The sequence below is a fragment of the Eumetopias jubatus genome, unplaced genomic scaffold, assembly GCF_037043125.1.
Source record: "Eumetopias jubatus isolate StellerSeaLion01/CBP00866 unplaced genomic scaffold, mEumJub1_p1.0 scaffold_80, whole genome shotgun sequence".
Taxonomy (NCBI): domain Eukaryota; kingdom Metazoa; phylum Chordata; class Mammalia; order Carnivora; family Otariidae; genus Eumetopias; species Eumetopias jubatus.
The window spans coordinates 542,746-570,503 of record NW_028274886.1 but is presented as its reverse complement, the minus strand read 5'-3'; the positions used below and the strand labels follow the sequence as shown (position 1 = coordinate 570,503).

Here is a 27,758-nt window from a genome sequence, read left to right as displayed (position 1 = left end):
ACGTGCTGCCAGGTAGGAAAACAGCCTGGAGAAACAAAGCCAACGCGAGACCCAGACGCACAGAGGGCGCAGCTTCGGGAGCTAGCGGGCGGGATGTGAAAGCACCATGGTCGACATGTTACGGGCTCCTGTAGGAAAAGCAGACGTTGTGCAGGAGCTGGTGTGGGTGGTGCGGGTGGGGACACACTATCGAAAAGACCAAAAGGATCCCTGTGACACGGGAAGAAGGGCTGCGATGGGCTGCTCACCACCTGTGATGCTATTTTATTTGTTACCTTCTTAAAATTTCATTTTCTGTTTCTTGACATATAAAAATATAGTTGCAGTGAAGCCTTTTATTCCCAAATTGGTTTCCCATTAAAAATATTAAATGCATACTTTGCATTTTAATTACAGATCCCAGTCAGATGTTGAGCACTGTCGTCTCAAGAATTTACCCTGTCTTGGGGCGCTTGGGGGGCTCAGTCAGTCAAGCGACCACCTCTTGATTTTGGCTCAGGGCATGATCTCAGGTTGTCCCGTTTAACACTCTGTCTCTCTGCCCCACCCCTCTAAGAAAAAATATTTACCCTGTTTGGCCAGCTGATAGTTTTTTAAATGAGAAACTTGGTGACTTGTAGCACAAGACTTCACTGCTGTTGGTCAGGTGCTGAGGCCGCCTCAGGGCCCTGTGGAAGCTATTTCCTGTCTGTGTGAGGGAGGCAGATGGTGGGTCCCTGATGTGTCGGTGCAGAGGCTCACAGAAACACTGGAAGAGAAAGCACAGTGACTTGTCAGTTTGGGCTGCTGATGTGCAAGACCATAGTGCAGGATGACCCTGAACACGTCGGTCCCGCCATTTTTATTCCAACTCCGTACACTCCCATGTGTGTTCGGAGCGATGGGGTGTCGCTTTGAAGATGCTTGCCAAAGTCCAGATCTTACTTTTCACTCATGGAATCGGCCAGGCCAGAGCCAGCTCCTTAGTAGTTGTGGGCGCAGCCTGCCCCTGACCGTCCTGACCGGTCCTGAGTCACTCTTCTGCCCCTACCCCACTCACGAGCTCTGTGTGGACAGGCTGTGAAATTCACTTCTGTCTTCTTCCTCCGCTGTTGAGATGGTGATGTGTGTGACCAGTGGCTGAGGGGCCAGGAGCCGACATGACCTCCTGTTGGAGAAAGCTGTTCCAATGATTGGATTTCAAAAGGGGGAAAGATCTGCAGCCTCCAAGTCAGCTATTCTGTAACAGTGTTTTTGCTTGGATTTGAAAGAAATGAGACCAAATAAGAAGTAGATGCTTCATCATGACATTAGAACAAGAATGATGGTGGTTGGCTGCCGTGAGCGGTTCTCCTGTTCCAGCTGTGGGCCAGACTGCAGAGGTTCCAGGGCCGCATCCCAGGCCGGCAGCCTGAGTCGTTCATGCAGAGGGCTCACCGTGGAGAGGGTGCCTTTCAGCCAGAGACCCCAGCGGGCCCAGATGTATCTCGCCTTGAAAGAGGACAAGGCCCTTCCAAGGGCCACACTGGGCGGTGCATGGGGCCAGCGGCCTGGCGGTGCTGAGTTGGCCTGGCTGAGAGGCGAGGCTGTGCCCGCGTGCCCGCCAGTACTCCGTGTGTCTCTCCTGCCCACAGTCCGTCACTAGTTGTGCATCTAGAGAGGAAACAAAGATGGCGAATTTGCACACAGGCCAGATGACATCGTGGCACTTCACGCGGACGTTGTGCACGCAGCCCTGTGCACGTGGACCATTCTCGTGGAGTGGGGCCCCAGGATGAAGCGTGAGCCCCTGAGCTCTGGGAAGACACGTGAGCTAAAGCCTGCCTGAGGCCTGTTGTCGTCGTGACAGGCAGGTGGGAAGATGGGGTGTGCCGCCGTGGATTATAGGTACTTAACAATAGTCTGGGAAGAATTAATTCGTTTAAATTCTAGTCATTATGGTGCCATTTCCTACCATCATGTCATACTTACTTTGAAAGGAAATTGAAGAAAAATTAGCTTACCTGCGGTGGATCATTGTTTAAGAGAAATCTGATGACCAACACTCACTTCAGGCAATTCACAGCAGCTTCTTCTATAGTTTAAAATGCTCTTCATGTAAGTTATAGGATTATCCTTTGGGAAGAATATGTGTCTCACCTTGCTGTTTCCTTGAGAGCATGGTTTTGTAAGGACAGTTAATCATCAGTCAAGTATCAAGGCTCTGAGAGATGCTGAAGGACACAGAGCAGTGTAGAGTGCATCTCTGGGAGTCCTTCAGGACTGCATTTCCACGTGCCCCCACCCTGGCTCTTTGAGGACACCTTCCTGCCCGACCCAGAACCTCAGGGCTCCACACACACCGCCCCGTCCCTGCTTGGAACTCGGTAGAACCCACTTAGAGTGTGGGAAGGAAGGCTTGAGGTAGAACAGGCAGGTACCGTGGGGTTATTTGTCCTTTGATGACTTTGCTGGATAAAAGACTTGCCTTTGTTGACTGTTTACTTTCTTGGTCGTTGGTTTTGGTCAGTCGTTTGATTTAGTCTGTTCTGCTTTCCCCAAAGTAGTTGGTGCCATGTCAGCAAGTTTTAGCACATTTAGATAAAAACAGTGGAGAAAAACATTTTGATAAGCAAAATTTGACCAGTCTTTATTTTATGGACCTTGTGGAAGTGTGTGTAGTTAAAGGGAAGTGCTACCAGAGATCTGATTATGGGGATGAGTAGTCCCAGGGAGCATCCACAGCTGGGCTGTGTCTGGCCCAGGAGGCCAGACTGGAGGAGGAGACCGAAGCTCCCGGGAGGTCAGCCACAAGTGCTGACCTCTGATGGAGTTAGGAAGATCCACCAACGGCAATCATGCAGCAGCACTTGGGGAAGGCCGTTGGGTGGGAAATGGCTAAGGTCATAAGAGGTCTGAAATTAATCAGACCAAAAATGAAAACTCTTTTATGTTAATTATTAGTGTGGAATTACTCTTGTTAAAGTAAATCAGTTACTTATGCATTTATGTTTTGTTTGCCTGGAGCACTTTTGCCTGCATCTTTTTTCATGTAGAATGTAGCCTGACGGACTCCAGTATTGAACTAGCTCACGGTGGGTCCGTCCCCCAGTCAAAATGCACAGCCTCTCGGAGATCATACTGCCCCTTGTCTCCTCACATCTGGCCTGGGTGCTCTGTCATATTTTTGAGCACCAAGGCTTGATAGACGACGACCTCTGAGATTCTGAGACTCTTCTCAGATCGCCGAGGAGCCGCAACGCCGTACCCTCTTTGTGATCCGTGGCGTGTGTTCGGGAGCAGCTGAGGTGCCGAGGAGCTTTCAGTGCAGACCCACTCGGCCATGGCTGTTCCCGGCTTCAGCCATAAACAGCCCTCATCCAGAGTGAGAACCTGTTGAGTATATTCTGCCATAAGACAATTCACTAATTACTAGAATTTTAGCTCTCTTAGTTTAGGACAACCTTTTCGTCATTACGTGGCATGCTTGTTTTTAGCAGCTAATATGTGTAATTACATTTAAAATAAGTGGCTCCGAGTGCTTTAACAGCATTTTGATATTAGTGTTGTGACCTAGGAGTTGTCTTCTGGTGGCTGAATAATTAATTTGTGTCTAAGAGCTTTCACGTTTGATAGTTGCCTAACACGGGGTTTCCTTGTGGAAGGCCTGCTGGCTTCCAGTGACCCTAAGCTGCCATCTGGTACAAAATCAGAGTGCTTCTGTCATCTGCTAGTAATTGCTGGCACCTGCACGTTGCAGTCCCCCAGAGCTGAGAGTGTGTGAGTAGCACGAGTATGGCCTTTTGGAGTGGGGTCCTCCACACACGCACACGTGGACCCCTGGCAGGGGAGCAGAGCCGTGGGGTTTCTCAGTACAACCATGTGGTAGTTCATCTGTATTTTCATGCACAAGGTAGGAAAGATGGTGACCGTTTGGTGAAGGTAATTAATTCACTAAATCCTGGCGTTGTGTTTGTTTTATGATTTGTTTTAATGGGTCTAGTACTTAGTAGCCTATTTAGGCTGGTAGGATTGTTTCCATGACATTTTACAGAAGACTTCTTTAAATCCTCTTTTGTGAGCGGATAAACTTTAGTCAGGGCACTTAGCCTCTAGCACCATATTATATTAATGTATTTTACTTGTAATTTAGAGAACAAGAGGAATGCCCTGATTTGAAGGCTAAACTGTCCCCCGTGGCACTGGCACAGCTGATAATCGCGAACTAGAAAGATGTGTATATCAAATAGTTTACAAAATGAAGCCAGCTGTGTTTCCCTACATACTGTGGCTTCCTGACATGCATCATTAAACCTTATTAGCTACTTCCTTTTACAAAGATTCTTGTAGTCTTGAACATTGCATATTAACATTTTCTGCCCCTCCAACTGGAAATTATTTGCTTTATTGTAGAGTGTCAACTTGCTCTAGTTTCTGATGCGTTCTAATTGGTACTTTAGAGTGTAATCATCGTGAGATACCACGCCATGCATTTCTTTATTTGGAAATTAATACAGACCTTTTCACTTTATCCGTCAATCTGGGCAACTTTTCACACAATTCCTAACTCCTGGGATTGCTTACAAGCCATTAAGTATGAAATGGTTCATAAAATGTCTTTGAAAACATAAAGTAACACAAAAATTTTAGATGTTTAAAATAGTGTTACATTTTGCCAAGATGCCACTAATAAAGCTCTTACACAGACAGTTCTCATAATAAAGGAGGTAAAGCAAGATGGAAAGTTTCTTCAACCACCTGAAGTTGTCATTTAAAATTTTTAGCCAATCTGCTAAATTCCATTTTTCTTGAAAAATAAGAATGTAAATCATGAGAACCGTGGACTGACTCAAAATTAGATGTTAGACCCACTGGCCACTCTCCATCGGTGTCTCTCTCTCTGCCATTCTTTGTTGGCCTTATAAGGGGCTAGTCACTGCTGATGCTGACTCGGGGGTGCCAGGACATGGGCAGAACGAGCCCCTGTGTTCACGACAGTGTCATCCCCAGATGTTTGAGACACCGGTCCCCAGTGTGTTATGGATCTACCCTATGCTTGATGCCGGTACAGTCGGGGGCATGCGTCGCATTGTCAGGGAGCTTCACGAGTTCTGTGAAACCATGATCCTAGCTTGGGTTCCAATAAATATCTTCGTCATAGATCTTGTCAAGTCAGCTAATGACTCTTGATTTAAAAGCACTGTTGACTGGTTTATGTAATGATAGGTGCCGGATATTCGGAGATTGGGGTAGGGACCTTATGTGGTCCATAAATTCCTGCATATTTACACAATAATCTAAGAAACATTGAGGGGAGACAGTGATGCGTGACCGGACACCATTGCAGCCTTCATGTGACATGGCGGCTGGTGGTACACAGTGTGGGTCCCCGTGGGGCTCGCTGCAGAGGCTCACACGTGGAACCGTGCTACATGAAACTGCACCACTAGAGCAGTTAAGCCGCCTTTTCCTGCTAATTGTCATCCGTCCCCACCCCAAGATGTTTGATTCAGAACTAGCAGCTTCATAGGCTGTGTTTAGTGTTGGACTCAAGTCTCTCATGAAAGCAGACTTTCTGGAATCTATTATATGAAAACTCTGTTGACTAAAGTTGGTAAACTCCCCTGCACAAACCATTATGTACATTGTGTTTGCTGGTACGTCGAAGGAAGAGTTTAGATGTAAGTAATGTTTTGAAGCTAATCACTGAGCAAGTTTCTGACTTTATTTTGGAGACTCCTCTGTATCGTGACCTCTTATGAAAGAGGATCTCAGGTTGGAAATTAAGGTTTCATTTTAAATTAATGGGACCTCATTTACTAATAAAAATTGAGCCATTTCCTTAACCAGAATTTTATAAGGGAAAAAATACAGGTGGAAAGGTGGTAACCCCTGGCCCCATTACATACAATTTCTTAAAAACACACACACACACACACACACACACACACACACACACACACACTCCCCCAAGAAACGGAAACCGTTCTCATGGCGCACTGCCAGGCAGGCTCCAGGGCCAAGGGCTGCTCCGGCCATCCCCCCGTCAGCCCCGTGCATCCCCGCTGTGGACTGTGCTGGGGAAGGGGTGCTCTGACCTGTATCCTCCCCCAAACCCAGCCTTTTCATATCACCTGTAGTCCAGCAGCTCCAAGCCACTCACCAGAATAATTCCTTCAACACCTCATTTTCTGGATATCAGAAAGGGATCGCATAATTATTTTCTGGCTCTTTTAAATAGAGTTCAGAGGGTCTCCTGAAGGGAAGCTGTCACTGTGCTTGGCAGTTTGAGGATGCAGTAGAGTTGGAAGGCCTGGCTGTATGTTTAGTAATTTCCTTAACAAGTAGTCATGGAGCCCAGATTTTAGTACTGGTATTATTAACATCCTTAGCAGTACAATACTGTTTTCTAGCCAATAATATTTTACAGATTATATCTAATGAATAAGAATGTGTCTTAAGGGTGTTTCTGAAACACACACACAAGATATTTAAAACAGAGGACTTGCCACGTTGAGGAGAAAGTAAAGATGCACACGTGCACGTGTCTCCCAGAAGAAGACGGTGCTGGGCAGTCTGGTCTCGTCCGTGCAGACCGGTGAAGAGACGAGCGCGGGAGAGGCCAGCACGCGCACCCCCCCCCCCCCGCCACCAGCAGTGCTGCAGGAAGCACAGTCTCCCCTTCAACTCTTAAGATTCCTAATAAAAGCCTTTCTGTAAAAGTATCAGTACCATTTAGGGTTATTATTAGAAAAATCTGATTTTCATGTTGCTAGGGAACAAAGAAATCCCAAGAGCGTCGGGTGTACCGCAGGCCGTGACCCTGGGCGTGAGGTGGCTCTTGTACCTGCAACCTGGGCCCCGTCCCTCCTCCCACATCCCTCCAGGCTTTGTCCTTTAAACACAATAACATGGCTAGACCCCCAACTCGTGGGTGTTGTGTTTGTAGATAGTAAGGATTTGAAAGTAGGTTAATGCTGTTTGTCAATATCTGTTAAATATAAAATTACCAAAATCAACTGCTTATTTAATGACTTTGAAATCCAAATGCCTGACTTGGAATTCCACTTATGTGAATGATGTTGAATGTTAAGGTTTCTGGTGTCAGTGGATAGCTTAGGTTATTGAAGTAATTATTTTAAATTGGTGAGTGGCTTGGCAAAACCATTTAAAATTGATAGCTTCCTACACTGTTAGGACAAAAATAAGGTTAAATATATGCAGGATCTTCTGAAACCATCAATGGAAGCTGTTGTTACTGTTTTATCAATTTAGTTTATAATAGATCTAAATCTTCAGAAGCCTTAGTCCCGTAGTACTCTGCTGATTACCTGCAGTATTCTGAACGTATTCTGGATGTCTGATCTCTAAACATGATTCCTTCTAGAACAGTATGTTTCTATTCAGGAAATTCCCCTCTTGGAAGTCCTTATCAGTTCTGCCTTGAATTCTGCATGGCAGAAATTAGATGTTTAGGGTAACCCTTTTAGGCAACAAAAAAAATACATCCATGTACGTAACATGTATTCAATATACTGAATTGGTTGAATTAGAGATCGAAGTTCTGCATTCAAAAAGCAGGCATTCAGGATTCAGAAAAAATAAGCGTGAGACATGCGCGCCCTCTGCTGGCCACAAAGAGCAGCAAGCCATTAACATGACCCGCGACCGCGGCGCACTCAGGTTATAGTCGGTACAGCGCTGGCAGGTGCATTTTAGTCTTCTTACATCCCTGATTTTCAAATAAATTATGTGGACTATTGTGAAATAAGATTGGGAATACTGTACATTAGAAAGTTACGGGGTTTTCTTAATACTTAGTGCTGGATTTTGATGTAACTTGTGTACATGGAGTACACATTAAATTTCCAAATAGTTTCCAGGCTGTTTTGCATGTTTTCACTCCATTTTTGTTTAAATATGGCATCGATGTGCCACAAGTTGTATACACGAGTATTTGAAATAATTTATGTTAAAAATTAAACTTAGCACTTATTTCTAAGCCACTGTATTGCATTAATTTTGATGACTTCTGACATATTGGTTATCGTTTAATAAAAGTTCTAATATGACAGAGGAAGCTGTCAGACAGTAGCCGACGTGACCAGGTAGGTTGTCTTTCAGGACCATACAGCAAGCCTGCATTTGGGAAAACCAAATCTGAGATGTGTGCATACATATGTTCATAGACAACCTGCTATTTTTGTGACATTTTTGTCAGTTATAAAAAGTGCCCTGTTGAGTGGATATGTGTCCTATCGGAAATGCTAAAACCAGTATTGAAATTTCTCCAGGGGTCTGCAGGGCCAGCAGTTTGACCAAACAGCTTCATTGTGCACTCGACTTAGCAGGTGACATGTTTGCAGATTTCAGCAAGGCTTTCACCTTCAGCAGCGTGTTTACTGACAGCCAGCTGACGATGCACGGTCTGACAGCGGAGCTCAGTCCCAAGTTTGTGTAAACCAGGCTCACTTAGGGTTTGCCTTGAATCTCCTGTCTCCTCTCTTAAGTTTCTCCCGTTGATATGCAAAGTGGTTTTACTTCTTGCTGAATAGCTGATCCTCCCACCAGTACTTTTTTGTTCCTGTAAAAAATAGAACAACCCCATTTTCTTTTTAAATGTTCAACACTGAAGGAAAACCATCTTACGTAATAACTGTATAGGAAGCACAGGAAGAAACCTTAGTTGCTGAATATAGGAGAGTCAGGCAAAATTTGTTGGTAGGTAAAATTGTAGGATATGAAATATTCTCTAACAACAGACTTTAAAATGTGTATTGTGTAAATATACATTCTTATTTTTAAAAATTAAGGTGATATATTTTAACATTAAGAATTTTCGTACTGATACTTATTTAGGGAGCTTTTAAAAGCACAGATTCTTGAGCCAATAGACTAAAATGGCTCAGAGAAACGCTGCTTATTTCGCAGATCACTGGGGCGGTGAGCAGTAAGAGCTCAAACACGGCTGCAGCGTGTGGCCAGGCTGTGTGTGCAGCAGACACGTCAGACTTAGTAGTTCATGTCCAAAGATGAGTAAGTAAGTAGACTTGAGGAAAAAAATAAAAGGCTATATAGCATCACTTTTTAAAAACTAATACTTTCCATTGAAACTCCAAAATGGAAAAAGTTATTGCTGTAAGAATTAGGAGTTAAATGAGTTTCAATTATTTGAAATACATAAGTACAAATGAAGGTCTGTAGATGACTTATTTTTTTCTTGTTTCTTAAGATTCTACTAAAAGTAGAAAATACAGGGCTGATTTGTTTCAAAGATATTTAAAAGGAATGTGCTTTTTATAGGAATTTCAATTACGTTAAAGTGTCGCCCTGTCTCAGTTTTCTAGTCAAGATCCAAATTCTGAATGATGAGGAACCGGTGGGCTGGTCCAAGAGTAGTTTAGCTGCTAAAAGATAAACAGCGTTAACAACGTTATTTTTTCCCCTAAGTGATCTTTCATGTATGACGCCGTACTTCTGCCCGTGTAGAGTCATCTTGAGTAAATTAGCTATTAGGCTTTTAGATTGGAGGCTTTTCTGTTTCAAAATGTGATCCATGTACAGGGATAATATAGGACAAATTAAAATATTATTTAGCTCCTTGCAAGAGTTTAAATTGGCTTTTTGACATTTCACATCTTACTGTGTAGTTATTCTAAAATACTTCTGTGTAACAGGTGAGTTAAATGTGAGTTTTAAAAGAATGGTGAAAACATTTTGATGTTCACATCATGCTCCTCCAGGGATAATACCATATGGTCAGCACTTAGTGGGTGTCAAGGCCCATTGTTTTGTCTCTAAGTTTGTATAGCACGAGACCTTTGTTCGAGTTTGGGGTGTACACTGACTTCTTAGGGACCTGGTAGCGCGGTAGGGGTTTCACTGTGAGATGGATGGGACAGCGCTGCATCTCAGAGATAAGGCGGGCTCTCATTCGTCCATTTACAAAAACCTGACTGATCTTTTCTTGATTAAGCAGGAGAATACCGTATTTACCCTTTATTGTTGGTAGAAACTGTTATTTTACTGAGAACCATTAGCTATTTAAACTTGGTACATAAATTAAAGAGGAGCTAAATGGATTTGTGATCGTTGCCATTAGTACCATTTTAGATTATACAGGCAATTATTGTGTTCATTATCCTAGAACAGCCCCTTTGCAGAACCACTGTGGTATCTTAGACATTAGGCACAAATTTTCCCCTGGAGATTAAAATTTCCAGTAGCGTATTTAATTTTGTTATCACAGTTGTTTCAAATAAAACAAATATTATGACAAGTAGAAGAAAATTTGCTTTACTAATATAGGAACTTACAATAAATGTTGAAAATTGCTTGCTAGTGTACATAATTTACCTTTTCTTACACAGTCATAATTACTTCGAGTGATTAATAATATATTTTATGGGTGGAAAGGTTTTACAATCACAGCAAAAGGTATTTGCTCTGTTCAGGTGTTTAAAGAAATTTTTTAAAGAAGGAAGAGATTCACATCAAAGTGAAGTTACCATCTTCTTTATAAAACCTGTAAGTTTACGAGTTAACTAGTTTTTATACTGAATATTGTTTTTAAGAGTCCAGATTGCATTTTAAGCGAGTTGTAGAAACTTTTTAAGCATGTTTTAGAGAAATGAGTATAAAAATATTAACTATTAACTAAAAGTGGACTTTATTAGAATTGACCCAAAAAACCAGCAAATTTAGATCATGCTATATACTGTAGCTTGGTTGCAGTGATTTTCCAGGAAGAATAATCATAGTTCAACAAGGGCTACCTGAAAGAATGCAAAGAACAACCTGTTATTGAAAAGTTGTATTTTGCTCTGTAAACCTAAAAAGTTCAAAGTGATGAAGCTTCCCTTTGGATCCCAGGGGTGTGGGAGAGGACCCGCCTAGCGGGAGTCAGGCAGTTGAGCGCCTGCGTCTTGGTCAGACAGGTATGAATACTTGGAGCTATCTGCACAGCAGTGTGCAGTGGGCTGCTGCTCATTGCGGTCCTCTATGTGGCATTTTTTCAAAGGAAACTTTGTACTCATTTCTGACTGTTTTTGTCCCTGTGCTTACAGTCTTTCACTGCTGGGATGCAGGGAGAATGTGAGGTAGTGGTTATGCATTTTGCAAGACAGTGATTCTTTATTTTATTACAGAAAAAAGACCAACTCTGCAAGGCCAGATTAAATCATTCCTTTCACTTTTTAATGGGATTTGGATGAATAGAGTAAAATATGCACTTTGCATTCATTGATAGCATCTTTAGGTTGAGGTAATTGAGTCTTTTTTCCCTGACTGAATGAATAATGACTTCATCCTACCCTCAGCGAGGCCTGACACTCAGGCCTCCTTTGTCACAGCAGAAGGGTCTGGGCTTTGAAACATGCTCTACTTCCTCAGCTTAATTTTTCTTCATTCTAATCCAAAAACCTATTCTCAATAATTCAAGCATAAACTATGTAGTAGTTGAAGTGGCGGAAATTGCAAGATATTTGTCCTGGTTGTGCTGCTCTTCAAACGCGGTTGATAAATCCAGTGCGGGGCTCTTGAGCTGCCCTGTTCTCAAGGGCTTTTACTGGGCGGCCCTGCCGGAGGTTTCCAGAAGCTCGCAAAGGGCTCCTGTGCAGCCTGCCCGTCCTCTGGGGAGGGGGCGGGCGCTGCCTGCGGGGCCTGCAGGTGGGGGGCCTCGCGGTGACCCCTGGCCCGAAGGTGACCGCTTGTGCAGGACGGGAAGGCACCTGCCCACAGCCTCAGTTAGGGCGTCGCCAGACCACACCGCGTTCCGCAGGCCCCGCGCTTTCTTCCCGGGGCGGGGGGCGTGGCCACGGGGCGGGTCCGATGGGGCGGGGCCACGGGGGCGGGTCCGATGGGTGGGGCCTGGGGGCGGGGCCTACAGGTGGAGCGGGGAGCCTCTGGGGTGGGGCCTGTCGGGGGATTGCCGAGCCCCGCCCAGGACGCAGACCCTGCCTTGTCCTGGTGGGTGAGCAGGTAGAACCCAGGCTCTAGAGAAACGTCAGTGGTTACTTCTGGCTTCTTGTGGTTCCCGTGTTTCTAGGCTGTTCTTAAAGGCCTATAGGAGTGGCATCCGGCAGCAGCTGGGTTAGACAAGAAAACTTTCTGTTTTGTAATTTTATCACTGCTCTTCATCTTATTTTTCCTACTAGACTGGCTGTTTCTTGCGGGTGGAATCTCAGTGGGCTCATTTTTCATCGCCTTACGCTGTAGCAGAAAGCTCAGCAGACATTTCCATTTATTCAGTGAGTGGATTTCGTCCGAGCTACACTTACTTACCTGCACTTTCTGACAAAGTTTGGTGTTTTTTTCTAACTACAGGTTCGAATGTTCTCATGCAAGTCTGTGGCAGATGTTAATCACAACCAGATACAAACTAAAGACTGAGACATGGGGAAAGCTAACCTCATTTTGGCCAAAATTAGGGGTTTTCAAAAGTACTAAAAAATAAACCAAGTTACTAATTAATTAGCTCAGTAATTCTCAAACACTTTAGTTTGAGAATTGTAGTATCTCGTTTATTTTATCAAAGTTATGGCACTCACTTTCTTTTTAGATTATTCTCTTTCACAATTTGTACGAGATTCGGGAGGAGCTCAGATGGTGGTGAATGACAGAGGTGGTAGGACTCGGTGCCTGTCAGGGTCCCGTGAGTGAGGAGTAGGCAGGGTGGGCAGTCACCAGGGGCGACTGTGGGTTCTCCAGGGCCGGCAGGGAGCCCACCTGGTTAGCAGGTGGGGAGCCGCAGCTTGGGGTTGAGGAAAGCGAGGGTAGCCAGGGGAAGGCCAAGGCCACAGAGGTGGGAAGTGCAGATTCAGATCTCAGTGTTTCCTAACTCAAAGAACGAGAACAGGAAAACGTGTGTGGGCTTACTCTGTCCCAGGAGCTGTGTTTCGTCTTTAACCCCCTGAGTCTTGTTAGGGAGGCACTTCTGTAACCCTATTTTACAGATAAGAAAATGGGTGTACAGTTTGCCCAAGGTCCTACTGTGAGGTGGCAGAGCCAGCATTCAAATGAGCCTACGTTTTGATTCCCGAGAAAATGTCATTGCTGTGTGACCCCACCTCTCCCCCTGTGTGGTTCTGAAGCCTTTCTGCAAAGCCCAGGACCCCACCCCTGTGTCCACCCACATGCTGTACCACACTGTGGTCCTTCAGCCAGGCAACTTAGCAGGGGAGGGCAGCATGCAGACCACCAGAGCTTGAGATCACTTCTGACTTGAGGAATGAACACTACTTCTCACCGTTTCCAAGATCCCACACAGAATGCACCCCAAAATGAGTTCATTCCCATGGACATAGCTTCCCCTCACGGTTTGCCCAATCGGGCACAATCCACAGAATGAATTTGGGGTTGTATACCTTATGGGGAGAACCTAAAGCGTAGGGTTTGTGCACATTAAAAAGGCATTCCGTCAAGCTAACTACCTTGTCTGTTGCTTTTCTGCTTGATTCAGAGAAGGTGTTTTCAGAGACACTCCTGGCAGAGAGGGATGACAGACACTGTCCTCTTCCTGGGAGCCTCTACGTGAACATGAAATCCTTACGTGGGATGCACTTAAGCATCAGTTAGCTGGCATTCCACGTGCAGAGAGACACACATGCACTCTCCACAGCCTGAGCAGGGCTCTGCTGTGCTTTGCGCCCCCCCCCCCCCGTCCCAGTCTGCCCTAGTCAGCTGTCATAGCATCTTCATCTTGACAAAGGATCTGGGTGTTTTTTGGTTGGATACCCTGGACTCCCGTTGTCGCAGTAAATCCTTTCTGGGAATTTCCTGGGGATCATGACTCCCTTTCAGAAATTCTGCTTAAATCTCTCAGAGGCTTTTCAGGAGAAGAGTAAAGTTAATACCGTTTTGTATTTTATTATAGTTAAGGTCAGTACAAGAGGAGATCTAAGGATGTCATTCATCACTATCATGTATTCACATTTGTCACGTTAGAGACATTATGGTTATGCCCTAATTCTGTGTTTTCCTTTCAGGTTGGTTTGTTGGACCTTGAACTCAATCAGCTGACCAAAGCACTGTTTGTGGCTTTAGTTGCTCTCTCGGTTGTTATGGTGACCTTACAAGGATTTGTAGGCCCGTGGTACCACAACCTGTTTCGGTTCCTCCTTCTCTTCTCCTACATCATTCCCATCAGGTAGGTGTAAGAATTAAGAGAAAACAAGGAACTGGTTTCATTGAGTTTGATTTTATTGAAATTTATCTTTGTCGGCATGGAAGAAGTTATTCATACAAAGCTAAAGAGGAAGGAGCCAACAACTCTGATGAATCTTAAGGAATGCTTCTGTAGAAAATAGTATTTTGGGGGGCGCCTGGGTGGCTCAGTTGGTTAAGCGACTGCCTTCGGCTCAGGTCATGATCTCAGGGTGTTGGGATCGAGTCCCACATCGGGCTCCCTGCTCAGTGGGCAGTCTGTTTCTCCCTCTCCCACTCCCCCTGCTTGTGTTCCCTCTCTCGCTGTCTCTCTCTGTCAAATAAATAAATAAAATCTTTGGGGAAAAAAAAAAAAGAAAATAGTATTTTGGGGAGGCAAAGTCAGTTTTGTTAGAATAATCTAGAAATCTGATGCTCTTCCTTATATGAATGTTTTGATAGTATATTCAAGAATTGAGAGATGTTTCTTGATAAAACAAACAGTTTTGTTTATTGCCAATAGACTTTATTTCTAGTGCCATTGGATTATATGCATCACTAAGTTATATTTCAGAAACAATCTAATATATCTGTCAAGTGAGATAAAATATTGAGTAAGACAGACTTTAATATGAACAATTTTTCAAAATGATAACCCCTCTAACTTGAAATTAGGATCTAAATAGTTAATATTAGGTATCTAATGAGTTTAATTTACTAATATTTACAGTACAGATATATATAAGTCCATTCTAAAATATTTCCACAAAGTATATTTTAAAAAATGCTTCATATGTAAGACTGAAAATTTTTACATGAATGAGCAATTCAAGCCTAATCATGTATAAAGCATGAAGCTAGAATAAGCATCTTTTGTAACACAGAACAGAGTAACATAGACTAGAACAGTCTTGCGCAAGGATGTAAACATTCTGAAGGGAAAGGCTTCTTTACAGACCAGCTTTCTCCAAAAGTTTGTCTAAAGGTGAAGTCTCTTTCACTTACGTACATCTAAGTGGAGCTGTAGCGTGCCCCCAGGGTGCTGTGCCCATGACAGTGTCCTGTGTACAGCCCGCTCACGCATCCAGCCCCACTTGCTGTTTGAGACGGGGAGCTTGTCTCCTCCAAGAACACGCAGTCTTGTGCATTCGCGGCTGTTTCTGCTGGAACTGGAACACTTGCTCCCGTGGCCGCTCTCCCCTTGACTGCCTCAGCGTCGTGCCTGCTGTGGCCAGCCTGCCTTCCCAGCCCTGTGTGTCTCCCTCCACCACCACACCACACTCCAGGCTTGGCCCTTCTCAGCTGCAGGAAGCCTCTCCTAACCTGGGCTCGGTGCTCACTGCCAACTAGCCTCTTGGCGTATCACATCAGCCTGTTTTAATTCTGCTGACGTTTCCACTGGTCACTGATACTTGGTCTTGCTTTTCTGATGCTCTGTGCTCACCACGCTCCGTGAGGATAGGGGCTGCGTTTGGCTCCATGCTTAGAACAGAGTGCAGGGCATGCCCCAGGGCTCCTCACACCCTCACTGAACGGACCCGGCACAGAGTTCCCGCCCTGCTCTGAGGAGCTGCGAGTGTGCAGACCATTGGTTGAGCTATCATGCAGTGTCGTCGTTAGCACCTAGATGCATACCGAGTGCCAGCAGGGGGCTCTGGTGACAGAGCTTTGTCCCCAGAAACTCACTGGGTAAGTGGAAACAGGCAGAATATAGCCATTGATCAGTCTTCCCGAGCCAACTCCTTCAGATGGGACGGTCCAGCGGGCAGTTCCTGGTCTGAACGCACGCAGCCCGGATGCCTAGTCACCATCCCCCCACAGCCCTGATCTGCACCCGGCACGTCACCCAGTGTCCCCTGGGGACATGGATGCAGTCGTAGGCCCGACGCGTGCGTGGAACCCGGCAGAGAGGGCCTTGGCTCAGCTTACTGCCGCTCCAGCAGCCCCAGCCTGGTGCATGGCACACACCACATCCTCAGTGCAGGGCTTGGAAAGAACGGCCCCAAAGGAAAGTCAGCTTGCAAATGTGATAAGTCTGTGTTGCTGGTGTTTTCACTCTTTTACAGTAAATGCAATACAGAGTTCCCTGCCAGACGTGGCACACCAGTGGGTATGTTTCCCAAAACTAGCATTGGAAGCCTCCCTTCCCTTACTCTCTATGTCCACTCCACCACCCATTTCTGTGGATTGTATCTGCTGATGTAGCTTGACTTTGTTGCTCCCTAGATCAAGGACCTTGATGTCATTTCTGCTTTGAATGAATGTCACAGCTTTCCCCAGGAGCTTCCTGACTCGAGTCTGAGGCCGACAAGGATTCCTTCTACAATTGCCACGGGAAAGAAGGCCACATGCCTAGCACCCCACACACAGCCCACTAGGCACCAGCAGCACTTAGTGCTGGAAGGTGTGAGCTTGGGGCCCCACTGCCCAACAGGAGGCCCCTGCCCAGTGTGAACCAGCCCCCCTGCCCGGTGTGAACCAACCCCCCTGCCTGGTGTGAACCCCACTGCCCAGTGTGAACCAGCCCCCTTGCCCAGTGCAAGCCCACCTGTCTGGTGTGAACCAACCCTACTCCCCAGTGGGAACACCCTTGCCTGGTGTGACCCAACCCCCTACCCAGTGTGAGCCAACCCCCCTACCCAGTGTGAGCCAACCCCCCTGCCCAGTGTGAACCAACCCCACTACCCCTGTGAGCCCCCCTGCCTGGAATGATCCAACCCCCCCTACCCAGTATGAGCCAACGCCCCTGCCCAGTGCAAGCCCCCCGCCCGGTGTGAACCAGCCCCCTTCCCTGGTGCGAGTCCCCCTGCCTGGTGGGGAGCCCCCTCCTCCCCTGCTCAGGCTGTGTCCACAGGGACTGGCACTGCAGGTGTTAGCCTGTTAGCACACTCCTCTACTCTCCTTCAGCTGCCCACAAAAGTCTCCTACTCCTGCATCCATCGAGCAAACACCTATTTTCTTAGTAAATCCTGTATTGTTTTGTTTTGCCTTGGTTTGTGTTTTTGCTTCATTAATCTTGTTTTTCTTCATTTGTGTTGCTTTTGTCAGTTCTAAGGTGTTTTTCTGATGTCCCTTTCAAGACTCTCATAGTGCAGAAGGCCTCTTGGGGACTTTGTTCCTTCTTTTTTCGGGAGCATTTCCGTATTTAACCAGTGGAAACCACTGAACACTATTCAAATTTTTATTATATTTTTTAGTGAAATATTTTATTCCTATGGACTCTCATTTCTTCAGCATAATGACAGTATAAAGAGACTTCCCATTTCTTTTGTCAAATTAACAGGAAAAATGAACTATAGGTATGAAATATACATTATAAGCATTTTTAGGCTGATACTAACTTTCAATGTTTTTTTTTTGGATTTCAGTTGTATATATATTTATAGTAAAAAATTAGATAATATCTAATAAAAGAGAAAGAAATAGGTATCTGTAATTTTACTATTGGTAAAAACTAAAACTTTTCAGATACGTGTACATATACAGACTTATAAATATGAATGTGCATGTTTACATATATGTAAATATACCAGCATTTACACAAAAACAGATCTTTGTTTTTGTTTGTTTAGCTTATATAGCCTTTTTAAAAGTCTGTTTACAAAATGAGGAATGTACTAAGTTTCTGCAAGTTTGTCTTGTTCTGGTTTTGCAGTCAACAGTTTCTTGGTGTTTTCTTTTTTTTTAATTTTATTTATTTATTTGACAGAGAGAGAGAAAGACACAGCGAGAGCAGGAACACAAGCCGGGGGAGGGGCAGAGAGAGAGGCAGAAGCAGGCTCCCCGCGGAGCAGGGAGCCCGATGTGGGGCTCGATCCCAGGACCCTGGGACCACGACCTGAGCCGAAGGCAGATGCTCAGTGACTGACACACCCAGGCGGCCCCTCCAGTCAACAGTTTTATATTTACATGTTCAGTCAAGTGTGGAGAGACTTACTAGACAGAATTATACCTGCACCTCTTTTTAGCTCCAAAATGTCTCACGCCTACTTCAACATGATCCTTTGTCTTGTTTTTCACAGTTTGAGAATCCAGTTAGACAAATGTGGCAGAAGAAATGAAAACTGTAAAATGTGAAAAGCCTAGGATGCTGATTTAAGGACTTCATGTTTACATTTGATTCAACAAAGTTTGTTTTCCTTTTGCAAAGTTTCCATAAAATATGAATAGTAATGTTTCAGTATTTGCCAAATACGCTTTTCAATTTAATAAAGGATAGATTTAAAAAAATTTTTTTTGAAAGTGCACAATTTTGGAAAGTTAAATGCTTTTTCCTCTATTGACCTAACACATGTTTTTAATGGAAGTCCAGTGTTCCGTTAGTTTCAGGTGTCCAGCATAGCGATTGGACAGCTCCACGCCTTACCAGGCGCTCCCTGCAGTAAGTCTGCCCCCTGCCGGTGACCGTGCAGTTACCACAGTCTTACCAACTACACTCCCTGGGCTGCACGTTTCATCCCCGTGACTCCCTTATTTTTTAACTGGAGGATCGTACTTGTTAATCCCCTTCATCTGCTTCACCCTTCCCCAGCCCCCTTTCCTGTGGTAAACACCCATTTGTTCTCTGTGTCTGTGAGTCTGTTTCTGGTGTGTTTGGTGGGTTCAAAGGCTTTTCAAATTTAACAAACTTAGGCTGTTTCCTAGAAATTTTTCTCGACAGAATAAAATATTTTTGAGCCACCTGATATAATTTACTTTGTCTTTCAAGGAAAACATTACAGGGTTTAAGTCTTGTAATTGAAATGGATATATGTTCCCTGCATTGTTTGTGTCACTCGTAACAACACACACACCATCAGAGTTCTTCATGGCTCCGTCAGGCCAGGCACTGGTGGTTGCTTGTTGGTTCAGTCGCTCTTCTCCCCACATGATTTCCAAGTGTTGTGTCACGTTCTAGCTGATGGTCCAGAAAACTGTCCTATCAGTGCTGGGTCAGAGGGACCTTTACTCTCACGGGGGCACGCATGGGTGATGGGGGTAGAAAGGTGCTGACAGTGAGGACTCTGTCCCTTCTGAGAAACACATGGGCCCGTCTTGTCTAAAGCACTGCAATCGGTGGGGGCCCTGTGGCTTGGGCAGCGGGGCCCCCATTCTGCCACCTAACTGCCTGAAGGAGTGAGTACCCAGCTCTGCTCAGAGCACTGCACAGTAAGAATCAAGTATCGAAAATGTCAGGTAACATGGGTACAGAATTTGCTTCGGAACCTAGAAATGAACTCTCTTAACATCTCAGTAGGGCCTCCTTTTCCATTTAGCATGCTTGGGGAAAAAAGTGTTTCCAACCTAGGAAACCAGTCAATGGTGTTGGAAATTTGCAGCCTATCCAGATTGCAAAAGATACTAATATAGAAAATTCACGGTTTGTAAAGCATGCACAGGATAGAGGCCAAGGGTGTCACTGGACAGCTCTTTGCTGAAGAGGTTAGGTATGTAACTCATGGACTCACTCACCCACTTGGCCAGAGCCTGGAGCAGATGGGGTTATCCAAGGAGAGATGTGTGCAGAAGCCTCTTGTCAGGTGGTGTGGACCCCCATAACACACATTGGAGAAGCACAGAGTTTTTGAGAATCCTGGATCAGCAGGAGCACTACCAGCTTGGGCTGGAAGGAACAGAGACAGGCTAAAATGAGGGAAGCCTTTTGGACCCCCCAAATCCGACAGGCAGGAAACAGGCTGATAGAGCTGCCCCGCTGCAAACTGGTGCTACCCTTGCGGAGAAAGGAAGAATCACTGTGGCCACAGGTGCACAGGCCTGGACCCACAGGGCCAGAGAGTGGAGCATCCAGTCACAAAAGACTGTCCCCAGCTCTCCTAACCTGAAAGAGTTGGCCCTACTGGGCAGGATACGGGTGTTCTTTTCAGGTCCGTGTTTTACTGATAGTCTTTCTCAATCTATAGCTTGAAGTTTTACTATTGGTGAAATTATGAAAAAATGTTAATTTTGCAGAGTCAAATTTATAAGTCTTTTTTGCTGTTGGTTACACTCTCTTTATGTTGTTCAGAGAGCCGTTCTGGGCTCTGGATGATGGAGCTACCCTCCTGCATTAGCTTCTGAAAGCATGGCAGGGTTGTCTGACCGCTGGAAGTGGTGGGTTTTTTAATAGTGTGAAACAGGATTTTCATGTGTCACTGCTTTCCACACCAGTTGTCTCAGCAGACCTTGTAAGAAAGACTGTTCCTCAGTGACGAGAGCCCCTCCGTCGTACGCTAGGACTCAGACACGCACAGGCCACTCTGGGTCTCCTGTGCTGTCCCCTTGGGGGTTTGTCTATTCCTGAGCCAGAACTCACACACCTTTGTCCTGAGTTAGTGGTTCCTAGAAAGGGCCTTCCTCCTCGTGCTCTTCAAGAGCAGCCTTGTTCTCACTGGCTGTTTGCATTTAATACTGTATCTTCAGACCATGAATCTAGCCTATCTCTAAATTTTTTTTTAAGACTTTTTTTATTCAGGGGCGCCTGGGTGGCTCAGTCATTGTCTGCCTTCGGCTCAGGTCATGCTCTCAGGGTCCTGGGATCGAGCCCCGCATCAGGCTCCCTGCTCGGCGGGGAGCCTGCTTCTCCCTCTCCCACTCCCCCTGCTTGTGTTCCGTCTCTTGCTATGTCTCTCTCTGTCAAATAAAGAAATAAAATCTAAAGAAAAAAAAATTCATTTATGGGGGGGCGGGCAGAGGGAGAGAATCTCAAGCAGACTCCCTGATGACCATGGAGCCCAACACAGGGCTCGATCCCATGACCCTGAGATCATGAACTGAGCCGAAATCACGAGTCAGCTGCTCATCCGACTGAGCCACCCAGGTGCCCCAACGTAACTCTTAATTTTTTAGGTCTTCTGCCGTATCTCAAATTTTAAAAAATTTCTCCGTAGAAATCTTGCACAACTTTTATTAGAGCTGTTCTTAGATACTTGATATTTTTCAAATGCTGTTGTAAATACTATGGGTTTTGAAGGAACTGTTTCCTTTGTATTTGTTACTGGTATGGAGAAATCAAGTGACTTCTATAAAATGATTGAATCCATCAATTTTGGTAAAACTTTATTGATTTCAATTATTAATCTGGGGTTTATTGGACTTTCTCTAAGGTAATTGTATCATCAGTAAATAATGACAGTTTTGATTCCTGCACCATTTATTTCTTTTCCTGATCACTGTATCAAAGATTCCTGATACAATGTTAAGCAGAAGTACTAATAGACTCTGCTTTTGTTTCCATCATAAAAGGCAAAACTTCCAAGATTTCATCAAGTATGCTCTATGTTTTTATAGAAACCATTTTTATCCTAAGGAAGTTTTCTTTTTAAAGATTTTATTTGAGCAAGAGAGAGAGCACGAGCGGGGGGCAGGTGGGGAGCAGCAGAGGGAGAGGGAGAAGCAGACTCCCTCTGAGCAGGGAGCCCGATGTGGGCTCCATCCCAGGACCCTGAGATCATGACCTGAGCTGAAGGCAGTCGCTTAACTGATTGAGCCACCCAGGCGCCCCCTGAGGAAGTTTTTCCTATTACTATTTGGCTAAAATTTGTTTTAAAATTATGATTATAGTTTTCGATAGATTTTTAAAATCTATTGAAATGATATTTTATCTTTAAATTTTTCCTTAATATTTTATTATGAAAAATTATATTGTTTGGCTTTCTAATGTGGTACCTGCCTTTATTCTTTGGGGGAAAGATGCAACTTAATCATGATATACCATTCTTTTTGTGTTACTGGGTCCCATTGTTTGCATTTTTTGTGGAATTTTTGCATTGGTCCATATGATTGACTCCGCTGTAACTTTCCTGATGGTGTTTAGTGTCAGGAGCATGCCATTCTCATGAGTACATTGACAAGTCTTCTTTCATTTTCTCCTCTCTAAAATATTTTCTGTAAAATTATAATGATTTATTCCTTGATATTGACACATTAGGGAGGCCTGAATTTTTTACTGTGAAAAGATATTTGGCAGAGTGGATGTCTTTAATAGGTTAAATATATTTATCAAGTAGTTGTAAATAGTTAAATAGTTAAAAAGTTGATTTCAAGTTTTTAATTTCTTCTTCAGTCAGTTTTGCAGTTAACAGTTCTCAGGAAATATGTCCCCTGTGCCCGTATTAAGGTGTATTCCCACAAGCCTGTTGATAATGTTTTCCTTTGACCTCAAATGTGTAGGGTCTGTGGGGTTGATCTTTGTCACTCACTCTTGATACTTGTTCCTCTTTTCTGTTTTTCTTGATCAGTCTTCCAGCAGGTGTATCAGCTGTAGAAGTCTTTTGGGAAAACCTTCTCTAGGCTTTATTGATTCTTTGTGCTATATAATATTTCTCTAATTTATTGTTATCTTCTCTCCTCACACCTTTTTTGGTTTGTGTTATTCTTCTTGAGATAGATGTTTCAGTTACGAGTTTTCAGCCTTTTTTCCCATTCTGAGTATGTCATTGAGGCTATAAATTCACACAGAAGTACTGCTTTGGCTACATCCTAGATGCTTCTGTACGTGGTATTTTTGTTACTGTCAGTACAGAATTTCCACTGTGATTTCTTCTTTGACCTGTGGTTATTATAAGCATATTTGCATTTCCTAATTATTATCTGTGTTCATATTTTTTTTTTATGTTGTCAAAGAATGTATCTTAGTCATTTCAGATGCATGAACTTTGCTGAGATGCATTGTAGGGCTGGGTGTCTAGTTGACTTAAACCTGGGTGCTGGATTGCTGGAATGTGTGCACGTCTGTTAGGCCGAGATTGTTAATCTTGTTTTTTAGTTTCTCCGCACCCCCGCTGGCTTTTCTGTGCCTTCTGTCACACTTGCAAAGCGTCAGGTGGAAATCTCCCATTGGTATTGGGAATCTATTTTCTCTGGAATTCTATTGCTGGCATTATATATTTTGTGGCTGTGATATCAGATGTATACAAATTTAAACTGTTAAATATTTCTGCTGAATTAAGCATTTTCTCATTATAAAGTGACTTTGTCTCTGCTAAAGCTTTTTTTTTTTTTAAAAGAGTTATTTATTTGAGAGAGAGAGAGAGAGAGAATGGGGGAGAGAGAGGGAGAGGGAGGGAGAGAATCCTCAAGCAGACTCCAAGCTGAGCACAGAGCCTGACACGGGGCTTGACCCCATAACCCCCAGACCATGACCTGAGCTGAAAGAGTCAAACCCTTAACCCACTGAGCCACCCAGGCACCCCTCTGTGAAAGCTTTTTGCATTAAGTTCTACTTCGTGTTATATTCATATAGCCATGCCTGCTGGGTGTAATGTGCTTGGCTTGTCTTGCTCCATTTTGCACTTTCCCTTCTGTGTGTGTGTGTATATGTGTGTCTCTTACGTTTCATTTTTACCTACTCTGACAAACTGTGCCTACACAGTTATTGTGATTCTGTTGTATTTCTGGTTTAAACCTATCATCTTATTTTGTTTTTTTAGTATGACTCACCTGCTCTGTATCTTTCTCCTGTCTTACCATTTTATAATTCTAGTATAGTTCCACTTTCTTCTCTACTAGTTTAGAAGATTTTAAGCCATATTTATTCTTTTAGTAGTTAGCCTGTGAACTGAGATCATTATTCTCAATCTATCAAATCTGCAGGTAGTTACTTCCTTTACATATTGTCTCGGAGTAACGTTTACCTCCCTGCACCCTTTCGACCTTGTGCCACTTTTGTCGTGTATTTAAATTCAAGTCATTCTTAAGTCCCAAAGATACTGTCGTTTTCTACATTCTTTATGCACTTTGGTGTATCCGTGTGTTTTTTCATTTCTTCTTATACGTTAGACCTTTCATGTAGAATGAGTTTCCTTCTGTCAAAAATTTATTGTTTTGTTTACTATGGGTTTGTTGGGAATGCTCTAGATTTCTGTTTGGCTTTCCTTCCTGAAACAATTCCACGTGCGTACCCCACGCTGCTCCTTGGTGCCCTCCGCCCTGCAGCAGTTTTCCGACCTGTGTCTTGTTGCTCTGGGCTTGGGCGCTGTGTGGGGACAGAAGCTGCTTTTCATATAATGCTTAGGATTCGGTGCGTTTCTCGAATGCACCAGTCTGTGGATTGGTCCTTTCCCATCCCAGAAAACTGGTTGTTGTCTCCTTTTCTATACTGCTCTGTCCCCTCTTTTGGGGACATGAATGTGGGATTTGTTCAGCGTCCTAACCCCACTTTCTTTCTCCTGTTTTTCCCTATTTTCCACCTTCTGTCCCCATTCTCCATTTTGTATCATTCCCAGCAATCCGACTTCCAAGTCACTGATCTCATCTGTGGCTGCGTCTAGGCCTCTGTCAAACCAATTGAGTTCTTAATTTCAGTTATTGATACTTTTTAGTTTGGGAAATTCTGTTTGGTGTCTTCATCACATTGATTTATTCATTTTTATGTTTGTCTCTGCCTTGCACATGTCTTTCTGGTTTTCCGTACGTTCCCTGTTTTACAGTCTGTGTCGGTCACGTGTGGGATCTGCTGCTTTTGTTGATCCTTCCTCTTGTTTTTCCCTTCTGGCTCTTGCTCCTAGTACGGTCCCCTGAGTGCTGTGCTGTTTGTTGTTGTGTTTTGTTTTTGGTTTATTTGGGGAGGTTTTCTTTGGTAATTGTATTTGAAAAGCTAATTATATGAGTAATGGGAGATCAAAGATGAAAGTGACGTGTTTCTGAAAACTCTACACTTGCTTCTGCGGTGTACTTGGAGGTACCACCTGTCTTGGAACATCTTCCCCCAAATTGGAGATTCACAGTCACCGAATCATGTGAGCCTGGTGCCATCTCCACATGCACCTGCCTCGCTTTCCAGCTTCCCCCTTACTGTGACAGTGTAGCCCCTCACAGCCCTGCCTCTCATGGAAAGAAGGGCCTCTTGTTGGACCTCCACCTTTTGATGGTCCCGGTGTTTGTTTTTGCTCCTGCACAGGTAGTCTGTTGAAGAGAGAATTCAAACTCTTGGGGCCTGGCATGTGATCACTTAACCTTTGTGGAAACGGATGAGGGTTCAACCCAGAAATTCATATCTAGTCAGTGCCTTATTTCTTTTAAGAAATTTAAAAAACATTTTATACAGTATTTCTTACTGTTTTCAGTGGGAACATTGGTTCAAATAGTATAGCCTGCCGTTACCCAAGATCGCAGAACTTTCTTGCAGTTTTGTATAAAGAAAGTTAGACAAATTTGAATGAAACTCTCTGATTAACTTGGTTGGCAATACTTTCCAAGGGTAGGTAAAGTTTTCAGGCCCCAAATGTGATAAACTTTATTCTTGAGAATGCAGCAGGCTTTGTTTTAACAACAAAGTGCAACTATATCATAGCAAATTTGGGGAATGCAAGGTGACAGTAAAAAAAAAATGTGACCTGGATAAATTATGGTCTATCTATACGATGAATACTATCCATTCATAAAAAGGAATAAAGTATTGATACATAGAACAACTTGGGCATTTATAGGATGTTCTTAAAGTTAGAAAATTATAATGATGGACAGTTCAGCAGTTGCCAGGGTTCGGGTTGGGGGCAGCTAGCACTGTTGGGGGTTAACCTGAGGACTGTGAGATGGAACTGTCTGATCCCGATGGTGGACGGGGTGTAACACGAATCTGTCCTTGGGACACATAAAGCAGAAGAGTGTGTGTAAAACCTGACAGAGCCTGAATGAAGCCTGCGTTTGACTTAATCGTGTTGTAACACTGGCTCTGCAGAGTGTGTTTCATGCCCTAAGGTGTCACCACTGGGGGAGCACCCGGGAACTCCCCTGGTTTTGCTACTTCTGTGAGTCTAAAAACAACTTCAAAGTTAGAAGTTACAAAAAAGCGGGGCGCCTGGGTGGCTCAGTCATTGAGCGTCTGCCTTCGGCTCAGGTCATGGCCCCAGGGTCCTGGGATCGAGCCCTGCATGGGGCTCCCTGCTCCACGGGGAGCCTGCTTCTCCCTCTCCCACTCCCCCTGCTTGTGTTCCCTCTCTCACTGTGTCTCTCTCTGTCAAATAAATAAATAAAATCTTTAAAAACAAAACGTTACAAAAAAGCAAAACACTGTCATCACCATCCACGAGAGTTGGTATATACTTGGAGGTGGAGGTCTCAGGCTCTGGAGTCTGGGGGCTGTGAGTTTGCATTCTTGGGTTGAGGACACCTCACTCCTGCCGTGGCCTCAATTGGTCTCTTCTGTTCCTTCTCAGGGTAAAGTGGTCTTTACTGCACCAGTAGCTGGATTCACTCTTCAGGCCTTTGTCCTTCTGGCTCTTCTTGTTTCAGTTTGTGTTGTCTTTTCATATGATAACGAACAGCTCTTTCATATTTGCAAATATATTTATCTCATTTGCCTTTTAATTAGACTGTGGTACTTTTTCATGAAAGATGTATAGATGCGGTTTGTAAATGAAGTTAAAGGGGGACTTTGTGTGTCAAACAGGTGCAAAGAAGATGAGAAGAGCAATCTGTTGGGTGTGGCTCGAACAAGAAGCCCAGTGCCCGCTGGGTCTTCTCCCCGTCTGCTGACTCTGCCTTCTTCCGCTTAAGTGTCTTCTGTGCCCCATCTTCCTCACCTGCCTGCACAGATGGTGTTAGCGGTCTCAGGCTCATGTTCTGCTCCCGTAATTACACACTTTATTGAAACTGATTCAGGAAAACTGAGAGTGCACTGGTGCTCCCAGAACCCAGAACCCAGCACTGCCTCACTGTGCGTAGCCTGGATATTCAAGGCCCAGTGCCCCGGTCCGACCTCAGAGCAGGGGTGTGCCTCTGCTGCTGCAGCCTTGCAGCCCAGCAAGGGCGTGACTCGTCCCCGCTCTATTTGCAGGGCTCCATCGTGGGGGCACTGGGGGGCGTTTCCTCCCAGTCCTATACTCTGCCCTGGTTTCACTGTGGTTACTGTCCCCTTCGGGTAGAGAGTTGAGCTGAGCTTTTCCAAGCTTGAAAAGCATCTGATTTTCTGCCTTCAACCTTTTTTCTTTTTTTTTTTTTTTATAGATTTTATTTATTTGGTTGTCAGAGAGAGACTGCGTGCACAAACAGGGGAGGGGGCAGGCAGGGCAGGCAGAGGGAGAAGCAGGCTCCCTGCCGAGCAGGGAGCCCCATGTGGGGCTCGATCCCAGGACCCTGGGATCATGACCTGAGCTGAAGGCAGACACTTAACTGACTGAGCCACCCAGGCATCCCTGCCTTCCACCTGTTCATCTGGTCTTTTTTAGCCTGGTTATAGCTTTCTTATGAATATTTTGACACAACCGCTACATGCTTAATTTGGGGTCTTATACACCTTTGCCATTCCTTTATTCTTAGACTACCAGAGACATTTCATTTTAAGGTGTATCAAATTGCATTTAATTAGTACTCTTATTTATGAACTACAGGAAGTGCTGGCCCTTTAATAGGAATATTTATCTCTTTCACGTATTGACACAAAATATTTGGCCTCACTCCTGCATAAATATCTTTATGCTGTTGCTGTATGGTGTGTTTTACCTGTCAGTACACACACACACACACACACACACACACACACACACACACACGCACACACACACACACACACACCCCCTCTCGACTCCAGCTGGCGCATAGTGTATGCAGTAGTTCACGTGGCCCCCCCACGTAAACACTGAAACAACTCTGAATGGTGGGGAAGGCCTAAATTACCTGTTGCCATTCACCCTGATAATCTGAGCCTATGATTAATATTTGATTGTGGGGGATGTTGAGGA

At 44.5% G+C, this 27,758-nt stretch overlaps 1 protein-coding gene across 1 annotated transcript in view; it reads left to right on the top strand.

Annotated features, from left to right (window-relative positions):
• Positions 1 to 27,758, top strand: part of LOC148161732 (putative phospholipid-transporting ATPase IIB) — a 106,302-nt gene that overhangs the window by 61,558 nt on the left and 16,986 nt on the right. Inside the window, exon 6 of the mRNA XM_088020604.1 lies at positions 13,944 to 14,104. Within this exon, the coding sequence (XP_087876730.1) occupies positions 13,944 to 14,104 (161 nt within the window). The remainder of the gene's footprint in view (positions 1 to 13,943; positions 14,105 to 27,758) is intronic.